Source organism: Sinocyclocheilus grahami, unplaced genomic scaffold (assembly GCF_001515645.1).
Source record: "Sinocyclocheilus grahami isolate Dianchi unplaced genomic scaffold, SAMN03320097.WGS_v1.1 scaffold955.1, whole genome shotgun sequence".
NCBI lineage: Eukaryota > Metazoa > Chordata > Actinopteri > Cypriniformes > Cyprinidae > Sinocyclocheilus > Sinocyclocheilus grahami.
Genome location: NW_015506134.1, coordinates 28,224 through 41,961, shown reverse-complemented (window position 1 = coordinate 41,961; position 13,738 = coordinate 28,224). Strand labels below are relative to the sequence as shown.

Below are 13,738 nucleotides of genomic sequence, written 5' to 3'. Positions count from 1 at the left end.
TTTATTTAAAATAACTTTTGTAACAATGTATATGATGTATATGATTTTTTATTATTTATTAAAATTTTTTTCATTGCTTGTTCATTATCGTCAAAATATTAACATTCAACACAGACACTTCCCTGACTATTACTTCTTTCCCTGACCTTTTTCATGCCAGGAAATCACAATTTATAGCAATGACTAAACTGCAATGACAGTGACACTCAAATTCACATCATGTTATTACATAAGTCAATGGAAAGACCACACACGACAACACTGTTTCAAACACTGAAAAAGCAATGAAGCTGTAATAAGCATGATTCATTCATGCGGCTATGCATGCTGGGAGTCTAGCATCCAGCACTGCACGTCCAGGGTCACATTTATTTAAAATAACTTTTGTAACAATGTAAAAGTCTTCAGTGTCACTTTTTACCAATGTGTTCCTGCTATTAAAATAAGTATTAAACATTAGTATGTATCTACAGTGTGTGTATGTGTGTGTATACACACACACACACACACACACACTCTCTCTCTTTTTAAATATGTATTTATTTATTTTTTGCATTTAATACAACAAGTTCTCAACCTTCTTGACTTGACCTTTCCAAGCATTTATGATTACTAAAAACTGATGTATATGATTTTTTATTATTTATTAAATTTTTTTTCATTGCTTGTTCATTATCGTCAAAATATTAACATTCAACACAGACACTTCCCTGACTATTACTTCTTTCCCTGACCTTTTTCATGCCAGGAAATCACAATTTATAGCAATGACTAAACTGCAATGACAGTGACACTCAAATTCACATCATGTTATTACATAAGTCAATGGAAAGACCACACACGACAACACTGTTTCAAACACTGAAAAAGCAATGAAGCTGTAATAAGCATGATTCATTCATGCGGCTATGCATGCTGGGAGTCTAGCATCCAGCACTGCACATATCACACTTACTTTTCTTTGGTGGTGTTGATGTGATGTGGCACAATGAACTACAATATTTAAATGTTAAATTTCAAACTGGTCTCTGAACCCTTATTTAATCTAACTTCCATTACACAAATGTGCCCATGTTTGCATACATCACGCATGATGGCATGCCACTTAATTACAGTCACTAAACATGAAATCAATGTTCTGTAAGTCGCCATAGTACATCATGTCACACAGATAGGACAGGAATTTATCGGCCAATAGATGGCACTTTGTCACTGAAGATAAATTCCTGCCTCACTCACTCACGTCCATTTTGAGACGCTGTTCTCTCTCAAGACAATGCGAACTGAGCATCTTTTATACTGGCAGGCGGGACACTGAGCATTTACTGTCTATATATTGAGTCTGGAATCCATTTGTAGTTTCAGATACTCCAACACACAGAATTCATAGTTAAATGATGCAAAGATATGAAGGATTTAGAATTGAATGCTCTATTTTCTTTCAAAACAAACATAATTGAGAGATAGAGAGAGCTGGAGGAAGTGTTGAGGAGAGAAGGGACCATCCCAAAACATCCCTGTGGTGAATTTAGTGGTGTCAGACTTGACTGAACGCTGTATGTACATTACAATTCCTGAGAGGAACTCTGTGGAAAGGTAATACAATTTGTCTACTCAACCTGGAAAAGACATTTCCCCCAAGATGTAGTTTTTTTTCTTTTCCATAATATTGTTTACAAGCACAACAAAGTGCACACAAAAGACGGCAGTGTGTTTGGTCTAATGCCAAAGCTCACAGTCTCTGTCCCTCTCTGTAATTGCCACCTCTCAAACCACCTCCTGAGTGATCAGATTGCTATCCAGCATCATGGACACTCTGCACAACAGCAATCCAATCCGTAAAAAAAAAAAAAAAAACACCATCAAAAGCTTCAAGTTATATTTGAGAAGTTGACATATGTTTTCACTGTGCTTCATGAAAATAATACAAATATTTTGGAATTTCGTAATAAAAAATAATGTGTATTTTTTATGACCGACTTTCTGAATATGTTTGAATTTCATGATGCAATTTTGAAAGAAATATTGAAATTACAGTATGTCCCCAGTGTGGAATTGCACATAAGAGCTTAATTTAATTAATCATTTTGGTGCTGAATTCAAATAAATAATAAAAAGTGTTATCTCTTTGGATTTTATTGTCTTAAAAATATAATTCATAGAAAAAAATAATAAAATGTTCACAGTTATTTTTCAGTAATTTTCTGGCACAGTTAATATGAGCTGGAATCTAAACAATGACATCCAGGACCACCTTAACTAACTAACTAACTAACTAACTATCATTTAAGATTAAAAACATTTTAAAATAAATATTTGAAAAAAAAGCATTTTAAACTCATTTAAATGAATGAATGAATGTGAAGGAAACAATGCTAATGTTATCAGCTATAAAGCTCATTTAAATGGTCCTGTGGTGTGACATGCTAAATCAATTCAAAAAAGCACTTTTCAAATGTTATTATAATTATTGCACATGCAATATTCATAACCTCATATTAAAATTTAATTGAACATTTGTACTTTTAAAAATGAATTTGCCACTCCACAGGGATCATTTAAAATGAACTAGTGAATCGAAAGAGTGAAGAACTTGGGGGTGACCAATGGAGGTTGATTAAATGGAGGTTAAAAATGCTGACAAGCTATAGAATTTAACACTTTCTTTGGATTATTTATACCAACTGTATGTTTTTAATGTCATTTGGGACACCCCACACTTAAATAAAAGTGTCCTCAGCCAAACAAAGTGACCTATTATACAAGTAAGTGGTTATGATGTATGTATCCAACATTCTGACTTTTTACCCGCAGCAGGACACTAAGGTCAAAAGTATGTTAACCACACTATGTGTATTGACCATAAACAACTCTCTAACAAAGAGCAGCAACTACTCAGCTCTGAACTCTTGTAGTGTGAGTCTGTCAAAGTGCTCTCTTTAAGCTGTCAGGACAAACGTATGCAGATGCTACACAGCCCTCTCACTGTTCTCAGAGTCCAGGCACAGTCCAATGCTTGTGTGAACGGGTGGAGATGACACACATACACACTGCTCTCACAAGAGCAAATTGGAACACTGCATACACACTCTCCTTCTGTCTGAGCTCAAAGGTGCAGCGAAGCAAAAAGCCTCTCCCTCTGGTCCTCTTTGTCAAGCATCAGCTCCTCCGCCAAACCCCTGTGTAATCCTGAATCCCTGCGTGAAGATTTATAGGAAATGTTCTCGCTGAGGGAAGAGAGTGTCTTTTACGGCCAGCTGATGATAGATGCTCACTCGTGATCAGTAAGAAAAGCCACACAGAATGGACGGAGTCTGAATAGCTCTACTAAGAGCTCGACCGCACAATTGCTCTTCTTACTTTGGGCTCTCCTGCTGAGAAAAGCAACTTGAACCAGCCTAAGGTGGTTTGTTGCACTTGCAGCCTGTCAAAACTGCTGTTTTAGATGGTTTAGTTGGTCTTGCAGCCTGACCACTCTAAAACCAGCTGGTGAGTGCCCAAAACCACTTGTTTGTGCTGTGTTTTCCAGCAGAGCCATTATCATTTCCATGCATGCTCATGTAAACGCAGCTGCTTTTCAACTGTGGGAACTTTTGGCCCTGTTGACTTATAAACTCCTCTAAAACAAAAACTCAAAAATGAAGTCCCTTAAAACACACTTTTTAAGTTTTTCAACATTTTCCAACAGTGTACATGTGTGAGAGAAGAATTATGTTTATATATATTTTTTAATCCAACAAATGTTATTTCTATCACAACTTTTGTTTGACAAACATTACATGTTGGAATTTTTTAAATTTGTTTTTAAACACTTGAACATTTTTGTCCATGGTGGAAATGATGCCAAAACTGACAGTTATAATTCATGTAAAATTAATATCAATCTTTTGCCAAAAATGATAAATTTTACTGACTTAAAGTGCACTTAAACTGTACAGACAAATTCGACCAGCTGACAAGTTCCCCAAACCCCTCAAGAATTAAATATATATTTGCAGCCAAAATCACGGTCATGGTGAAAAACACACCAAAACTATAATTTTAATTTGTCTAAAATGTATAGTCTTTTTACTAAATAAACACTGACATTTTTAAAGTTTCAAATTTTAAAATGGTTTTAAAATGTTAAGTATTACAATTTTGTAAGATTGAAAGTGGTTCTGCAACATGAGTAAAACAACTAAATCTATAAAAGCAAAACAAAACAATGAAAGAAACATTCCTAAGATTCTTTAAAAGAAAATGAAAAAAAAAAAAAATTTTTTTAGCATTTTTAAAAATAAGTTATAACATTTAAAAATAATAGTTAGTTTTAATACAAAATTCACATGCTTAAAGTCTAGTGTGATGCAAAGGGTCTCTGGGGTGTGCAAAGAATTTATTAAAAAAAAATACATAATTCAATTATTTTTTGCAGTGTGTCATTGCTTTGGCATTAATTGACCAGAAAAACCAGGTGACCAGAAGTCAAACACTAAGCAAACATGGTAACTTATATGGTTAACTTATGAGAAGAAGGTTAAAGGTCAGACAGGCACGCGGTTTGCCCTGAGACCTGACTGTGTGGGTCAGCCATGAGTGTGAACTGACAAGTTAAGGAGCTGCATTTAAACACTCACTCTTGCTCCATTTGATATATATATATATTTATATACTGTAAATTTATATTCATACACTGCCATTGCCCCTGGTGAGATATGACACCCCTGGGCTTCATGAAAATTATTGCAGACCTTTTGCAAAAGCACTGTTCATAATTACCATCTGTCAGGCTCGAGTCTGAGGAGTGATGCAGGATGTGTGTGTGTGTGGCTGTTTAACATGCTGAGCAGACTGCTAGCGTTTGACTGAGGGAAGCCAATCTGTAGGATGTGAGCATGTCCTTCCCTCTCTGTTCTCAGGAGGACAGTACTGAATAAATGCTTCATCTCACCTTACTGACAGACATACAGCACATGTGTCTAAACAGCCTTCAGTCTAAACACTGACCTCACAAGATATATCTATGTCTATGCTCAGAATGGGATGCTAGCTTACTACTTAATGCAGTATACACCGTTTACTTACTATTCTTTAAAAATAGTAAATTAAACCATTACATTATTACACAATAAATATAGCATGCTACATTGTTGCCATGACCTCATCTATTTTTAACCATTTTGGAAATAGTTATTTTGTTCATTTTCATAGATTTTTAAATTTTATTAGATTTTTTGGCAGTCAGGTCATGCTAAAAATCAAATCCACCATTACTTTCAGTCTTCACATGTACATTCTCAGAAAAAAAAAAACTGTCACGGAGGCAGTACCTTTATATCTTGACTGATGCAAGAGTATAAGTTGTACACTGTAAAAAATTACCGTGAATTTAACAGTAAAAGACTGTAAAAATGCTACAGTAAAAACCTGTTAAATGGTTAATGGTAAATTCCCTTACTATATACGGTGAAAAACTGTATTGACATTACATGTATTGGACATTAATTTTACGGTAGTATACCGCTTTTGGAAGCCGAAAAAGACCGTATAATTTACAGTGAATAACCGTAAATTGACATTCCCAGAATTCCCTGCGTTACATTTAAAATGTGATGTTTTTTTGTTGATATAACGGTTTCTTCTTAGTTTTTTCTTATCACTTTTGTATATTAGGGTTGTGTGTTACACCTAATGTTGTTAAATTAATGTTTATTGCATTATTTCAGTTTCATGTGTGTTACCATGATGGTGTTTGTGTGAATGACACTGTGCACCTTTTATATATGTTTTTCTTTAAAAGCTGCTTGTGATGGGCTTTGGTTCATCATGTGACTTTCTCATCACCACCTGCATTTGGTGGTTATCAGTGTATAACAAAGGTACAAAACAGATTTCAGAACTTCTATAGGTTGGTATATTAACATTATATCAGTTAATGAAATTACGGTATTTAACTGTAAATTTAAGTTAAAACCGTAAAACCTAAAACGTTGCTACCATAATTTTTACGGTAAAATTCCGGCAACCACAGCTGCCAGTTTTTTACCGGATTTTTTTTTACAGTGTATGTTAGTAAACTATTTTGAACCTAGTTATAGTTCACATCCCAAATCTCCAGTTCAACATCATTCAATATCAAATTTTCCTAGAAAAAAAATGATAAAAATAGTATAATTAAAGATAAAAAACAAAAGATAAATTAAAATTACATTTAACATTAAAATGAAAAAGTTAAGTTCACTAGAAAAGCTATAACCTTTAGAACTCAAAACTTTCTCCTCATTTATTGAAACTAAACTGCAAACTGACACTTGTGAGCATCCTTCCAAATCATGAAACAATTGGCACAAACCTATGGTCTTACAGATTTCAACACATACATAAAAGGCACATTAAATGACAGGGCCATTGATAATAAACAACATTCAACTTATTATAAAAGTAAACCAGTGCAAGTTTTTTATACATCTAGTTGTCTACTTAAAACCGGCATTAAAGTCGCCAAACAGAACCACAAAAACGATGACAATTGTTCAGTCAGACCATTGGTAAAAAAAAAAGGGTCACCCCAATACCATTGGTTCAGCTAATGTTGCTATGCCAGGCTGGTCGGGCTGCTTAAAGGTGGGGTAAGTGATTTCTGGTAGCCAATGTTGACATCTGAAATCACCAAAACAAACACGCCCCTACCCCAAAAGGGTCTCGCCTCTATTTTGATAGCTCCGCCCCACACATACATACGCAACCCAGGCAACAATTAGTTCTGTGAAACAAAGCAAAACCAATGTTACACCGTGTCTACTCCGGACGCGAGTGGCGCGTCGCAACAAAATACTATGGAACTCATTATAATCAGTGATGCTGTCTACACCATAGATATATATAAATACATATTTATGGTCTTCACTGGATGCGGCGCGGCACTACACGACAAATCCCCGACTGAAAACTGCTGCTGCGTTCTATATATGACGTATTGACACACATTTCAAATCATTTTCAACGGTCGCTTTGTTGCGTCCAGTGTACTAGACAGACGGTGATCTGTTGTTACTCACCTATCGAGATGAAACAAAGCAACCTCGCCGTCCGATCGCAGGCCTCCGCTCCTTGAGTTCTCTCCAGCGCTGGAAAGCTGATCCGATATTTACACGGGCCCTACTTCTTGCCTTATTGCCTTAAGCCTTAGTTTGTTCCGCAAACGTTTTCCTCTTTTGTTTTTTTATTCGCCATCTCTATCTTTCTGTCGCTTGGCTCGGCTAATGTCCGTCCTGTGCACTGAACGCTCTTCTCCTCCACATCATGAGTAGACACGCCCCTTACTGCTGATTGGCTACAAGTTTGTTTTGCTATTCGGCCCGAATTAGTTTTCTAAAGCGTTTTTGAAAAATCGCTTACCCCACCTTTAAACATTGATGTGTATGTTTTGAAAGTGCCACGGTGTTTACACTTCCCAACCTATGAATGTTTCTGCTTACAAAAAAAAAAAAAAACTTAAAAAAAAAACTAAATCTTACCTTAACAGCTTTAGCGTCACATGTTCCAGGTGGACCCTGTGTTGAAGAAATAAATCTCAGTATGAGTCAATCAAATCACTTACACTTGCATTTGGAAGCTCATTTTAAAATGTCTTGGCCAAGGAAGCTTATTTATTAAAACCCAAAACCTGATTTTGTAAAAGTCAAAATAAAATGTAAATTTGGCTTTAACTGCCTGACCCTGCAACCAGGACACCATTCGCTGCGTATTAGCCTCTGTCGCCCACGACTGCAGCAACAACACCTGCAAACGTCCTTGACAAAGGTCACTAGACACATCAGCTCAACTAAATATCCAGACAGATTAGGGCTCCTGGACCGCACATGGTGTTCCTCGACACCTCGAGGCTGGGGGAGGATGTCTGTGCCGCCCGGGGCCTCCTCCTCCCCACCACTGACGACAGGCCACTCGTAAATGCCAGCTCCCGAGGACAGAAGCAAGGTTGGCACATGCCACGGAAATTATCGGGACACTGCCATTTAAAAATGTCACTCTTCGAAACCACTTCGCTCCCGACTCTTGTGACTTTGTGTTCACCACTTTATAACTTTCCTGTAATGGAAAGTGACAGAGATTTACAGCAGCATGTGTGAAACTAAAGTGCCAGTAAATGTTAGTATGCAGAGCAGATCTGGCAACATTTGCAGTTCGTTTTGCGGCTTAGTGGATCTTTAAAAAAACAGTTGAACCAAAAATGTATTCCTTTTTTAGGAAATGCGATTACAATGAATGGGGTGTTCAAAAGGTCGCAAAAATATCATAAATATTATAAATGTGGTCCATACGACCCAAGTCTTCTGAAGCAATATGTTAGCTTTGTGTGAAAAACAGACCCTTATTCTTATCTGGCACTGAATGTTGACACTAACGTCATCTGTAGAGATGCTTTAAAGCTGAATCAAATCAAAGTTTCATAATTGATTAAATGTTACACAGTCACTGAACTGAATCTGAACCAACACTTAACTGACTTGAGCTGAATGACACTATTGTCTTTTTTGAGCTGCTTTAGAGCAGAATTTGAATTAGTCTCATATTTGATAAAGTTAGCATCATTGATACTGTTGCTTCCCTGTTTATTACTGTGAAACTGCTTTTAAGCATCCTGTATTGTTTAGGCATTTTATAAATAAAGGTGACTTTACTTGAATCTTTTCAATGAATCAGTTGATTCGATTTACAAAACCACTCTAAATGATTCGTTAACAAAGCAGACTCATTATAGTAGTAAACACAATCACTGGTGAGGTTTAGCAGTGAATAACTACTTCAATGTCAGTGTGTTGCTTACACAATATTACTGTAGTAAACAAGTCCAATGAACCACTTTTTTGATGCTTTTGCTTAAGTTCCTATTTATAGTAACTGCATGGAAAAGAGCAACCAGCACAGTCTCAACAAAAAAATGTCAAACTGTTTTAAAACACAAGAGAGAGCAAATAATGTCAGAATTTCCATTTTGGGTGAAGTATTCCTTTACGTTTTCATTCAATATAGCAATGTATTAATCACTAATTTCCAACTTAAAAGAGATTCAGTAAAGCTGGCAATGTTTATCCAGTTCTACACATGTGGATACAACCACCAAGCCAAAGGCAATGTAAATATGGCATACATTTCTGATGCAACAAATATTTCAAAGCCCGAAGTGTGTGTGTGTGTGTGATTTTTACTTCAGACACATTTCCATACTGATGCCACGGCTGTGATGAGATGACTATTTATCAAGCAGTAAACTAGGGCCCCTTTGAGTGTCTCATCGGGATCTTCAATAACACTTATGCATGGGACTGCTTTTAATATGGCCCTCTGGGCTGCTTGAAATCGTAATTTGAAACACTAATCCACACAGTGCATGTGATGGAGATTTAACTTGAGCCAATGCAAAAAACAAGAAATCTCATCTTGAGGGGGATGAATATAGCAGCAGGTATCTATCCATTATGCACAATGACAAATTTTGTTTGCTTTTGAAGCAGATTTATGACAACAATCATGCTTTCTGAATCTGTAATGACTATGAATTGCAGGGGGACGAAATTAGGTAGAAGTGATATAAATGAAATGGTACAAATGAGTTGCATCTAAAAAACATTATATTTAAATATATATACTTTTTTTCATAAATATAATATACAGTGGGGGAAAAAAGTATTTAGTCAGCCACCAATTGTGCAAGTTCTCCCACTTAAAAAGATGAGAGAGGCCTGTAATTTTCATCATAGGTATACCTCAACTATGAGAGACAAAATGAGAAAAAAAATCCAGAAAATCACATTGTAGGATTTTTAAAGAATTTATTTGCAAATTATGGTCGAAAATAAGTATTTGGTCAATAACAAAATTTAATCTCAATACTTTGTTATATACCCTTTGGTGGCAATGACAGAGGTCAAACGTTTTCTGTAAGTCTTCACAAGGTTTTCACACACGGTTGCTGGTATTAAGCTGGAGCATGGATTCAAATTTTGTAAAATTGAGCTACTACACTCGTTAGTAGCTGAAATATCTCACTAAAATGAATATGTAAGAGACAAACACTCAGGAGTTAAAACTTTGTCAATGGCAGGCGTAGAAATGCATAAAAAATAGGCATAGAGATTTCTAAAAAGCTTTGTGGGCACAGATGCTATGTGGGCCTGAGAATGTCTCATCATATTAATGCAGAAATATACCAAATATGACATCAACAGGTAGCAAACTTGAAGTTTTATTTCATTTATTTTCTAATGCACTTCTGCACTAATTAAATAAAATGGTAACACTTTACATAAAGGTTACCTTTGTAAAGGGCTTATAAAGGTGTTCATAAATGACTAACTCATTTACAAATGCATTATAAATCATTGTTAAGCAGTTATAAATGCATGAATAAAAAGCGTGATTTTAATGCAATACCTGCCAAATAGTGAGACATTTTTAACTCACAAGTTATAAATGCTTAATAAATATAATTATTCATACTTGTTTCACTAAAAAAACTGATTCCTGATTTATTTCATGAGGCAAAACTCCTCTGAGTCAATCCACTCAGTCTATTTTTCAACCGCTGATTAAATCGGTTCCTGTACTATAAAAAATAAAAAATCTAAATATCTCTAAAACAGGATACAGAGGCCCTAAAGATTACTTGGATACTTAACAAACACTGAAACAATTTATTACTCTTATTGTATTGCATAATAAAATATCAAATCAGTTGGCAGGCAGGAATAAACCAAATGCAAAACATTTTATAAATAAAACTCTACTACTAATAATAGTCTTGCTTTGACATTTTGTATCTAATTCAATGACATTCAAACATGTTTAAGTGTGACATAAGTGTCCTAATACTTTGTGGGGTCTTTGCAAATTCACTTAAGAAGAAAAAAACTATAAGTAAAAATAATAATAATGCTTGATTACAGAGAACTAATTGTAAATGAAGTTTAATTTGCTTCTCCTGTTGCATTGCCAAGCTCATGATTGGATTGGGCAGGCCTTCCAGTTTTTCATTGGCCAATTATTCAACTTTCATTTTTGCTTTCTTGTCTTGTAAGTGTAAAGCTTCACAAACCATAAACTATAATTCTTACCGGTGGTCCTGGAGCCCCTTGTTCTCCTGTTTTCCCCCGTCGACCCTGCGACACAGAAAATAAGAGAGTAAGAAAAGACAGACCATTTCAATAACAGGTTCATGTTTGGCAATGCTGGGTGGCAATTAGAAGAAGACAGCTCCTCTTGTTGCAGTGACAAATTTGCTTTTAATTAACAGAAAGAAAACAGCTTAATTGCAGAGCTCTGTGTGGTGCATCAATTTCTCTATACCGCCCAAGTCTATCCCCTCCCTTCCAGCTGTGACAAACCACGGCCCCATCAATCAAAAACAGACTCTCTGTGACAAACAGAACGGGCCCCTGAGCACGGCTCCGAATGCACATAATGGACTATTCACAAATATAATAAGCGCCTTCAATTCATATGCTCGAAACACACGAAAAGGTAAAGTGCATGAGGTGGGCTCAATGAAAGCCGTCAAAACTGCCAGTCACTGTTTTAATTTTCAGAGCGGCACGATGACACAAGTGTATCGGAAAAACTGACATAAAGACAGCCAGTGTGGCAACCTCGGGGAAATTAGTTTCCACATTGTCCCTCGATGAATAAGCCGGACGTTTCTTTGATGGCTGCATCTTTGCTAAATTAATTTTATGGAGACGTTTTATATACAAGCGCATGGTGCAATTTCAGCAATATGTACACCATTATTAAGAATTCAGCAGGGGGAGGTGGAGGGCCAGACTGTTTTTTGTCTTTTTTTGTCTATGTGAAGAGTGTTTGTGAGATCGTTGTTCATGGTTGGATGAAAGAGGAAGTGGAACGTGCACACAAGAGCCAGTGGCTTGTCTGTATTCTCAGATCTGTTCATTTACATAGTCTTTGATTTGATGATGTCGAGTTCGCCGGGGTTTATCATTTTTCATTACCTGCAACATAAAGAACTCCCGATGAATGAACCACTTTCATCATCAGGCCCTGTTTGAATGGATGTGTTTGCTGCCAATTTCAGAGCAATAAGGGAACATTAACCTTAATGATGAAACAATAACCAGAAGGAATCTTAGCAGATCCTTGAGTAGGATATTGTCTGAAATTTCATGCACAGATGTTTTTTTTTGCTTGTTTGTTTATTATGTCCTCGGGCCAGATTTACAAAACACTCTCAAGAATAAAATCCTTCTTAACTGCTATTCTTACTTCCTCCCCCCAAAAAAATAAAAATAAAAAAATAAATACAATTTATTCCTAAAATACTTCTTAAGAATGTCCTTTTTTTTCTTAAGATTGCAAGAATTCAAATCCTTAAAAAGAATCTTCCTAAACATTGTAAATAGCCTTTAAAGTTAGGATCACCATCAACTTGTCAAAAATCCCCAAAGGTAAGATGATTAATTAGTTTATTAGGTTTTTCAAATATTAAGCATTACAATGTAACACTAGCTACATACAATACATACTACAGTAATTTGCAGGGAATGCAAAAAGATGGCCTTTTAGTGTTTTTCATTGAGTTTATCAGTGAGTCTGGTATCAATCAGATAATCAAAGCCTGTTATTATGTTCATAACAAACAAAATTTTTAAGAGTATATCTGATAACAGTATTTTTCAAGAAGCACATGCACTCTTATGAACTTGGAATTTATCTTGAGAAATTTCTTAACTTCTTAAGATGATGTTCTTTTTGTTAATCCAGCCCCATATCAAACGTTGATACCAGAGTAAGATCCCACCTACTATCACCTTAGTTGCTTGGGTGTTTCTAGGTGGATGCTTACTGCCAGTCCCTCTAGTAAAGGGGAAGTTGAAATATGTAATTCTCATGGCTCTGAAAATTTAAATCCATCATCTGATTATGCTGCTCTGTGAAAATCAAGCAGGTTGTTATCAGCAGTAATGATACGTTAACACAGCTTAGAGTCGGCGAAACAGGTCAATGAATGGTTTGTTCTGGTTTCAGTCTGTGCTGTCTGAAAAACATAAGACAACAAAAGCTATATGAAAAAACTAAAATACATATTTCATAATCCTATGAAACCAGACTGATGATGAATAATGTATTTTCTAATCATCTTCCTTTTGCCTTTAAAATATATTAAGCTCTTCTGTGAATACTAATATCTTGGTGGCTGTAAGATATGTCATAACATACCTCATGCATTATAGAAAACTGGGAATAAAGTGTTAAACGTGAGTCAAAAGTTGCAGATTACAACAATTCCTTGACTCGGAATGTTAAACTCTCTATATGGTTTCATAATGCACTAATGCAGAAGTCGGAAAACCATGAAATAATGATCAGAAATTGGTGCGTACCTGTGCAAACCTTACTAATCACAATGCTAGAGTGGTCTGGGTATCTTCTAGAATGTTCATTTTTGACCCAATATAAAATGATAAAAATACATAAAATAAATAAATATTTTTGGTAGATTAATAGTACTGTAAATTAGCACAAATAATATTTATTTCTTATTATTTAAAATTGAATTCATTATAAATTAATATTTTAATTTAAATATTTTAAAATCAAAACGAATAATTATGATATAATATAATATATAATATAATAAAACATTTTTTAAGAAAGTTATGTAAAAGGCCCATTTTCAGCAGCCAATACTCTATGAAAATCGGCTAAAAAATCTTTATAATGTGCTGATTTGGTACTTAGT

General features: G+C 35.3%; 1 protein-coding gene across 1 annotated transcript in view; it reads right to left on the bottom strand.

Annotated features, from left to right (window-relative positions):
- LOC107564678 (collagen alpha-1(XIX) chain-like) overlaps window positions 1-13,224 on the bottom strand; it is a 65,187-nt gene extending 51,963 nt beyond the window's left edge. The window contains exons 1-3 of the mRNA XM_016249812.1: window positions 13,216-13,224; window positions 11,100-11,144; window positions 7,500-7,535 (exon numbers count right to left, since the gene is read on the bottom strand). Of these exons, the coding sequence (XP_016105298.1) occupies window positions 7,500-7,535; window positions 11,100-11,144; window positions 13,216-13,224 (90 nt within the window). The remainder of the gene's footprint in view (window positions 1-7,499; window positions 7,536-11,099; window positions 11,145-13,215) is intronic.
- Window positions 13,225-13,738: the final 514 nt, after the last annotated feature.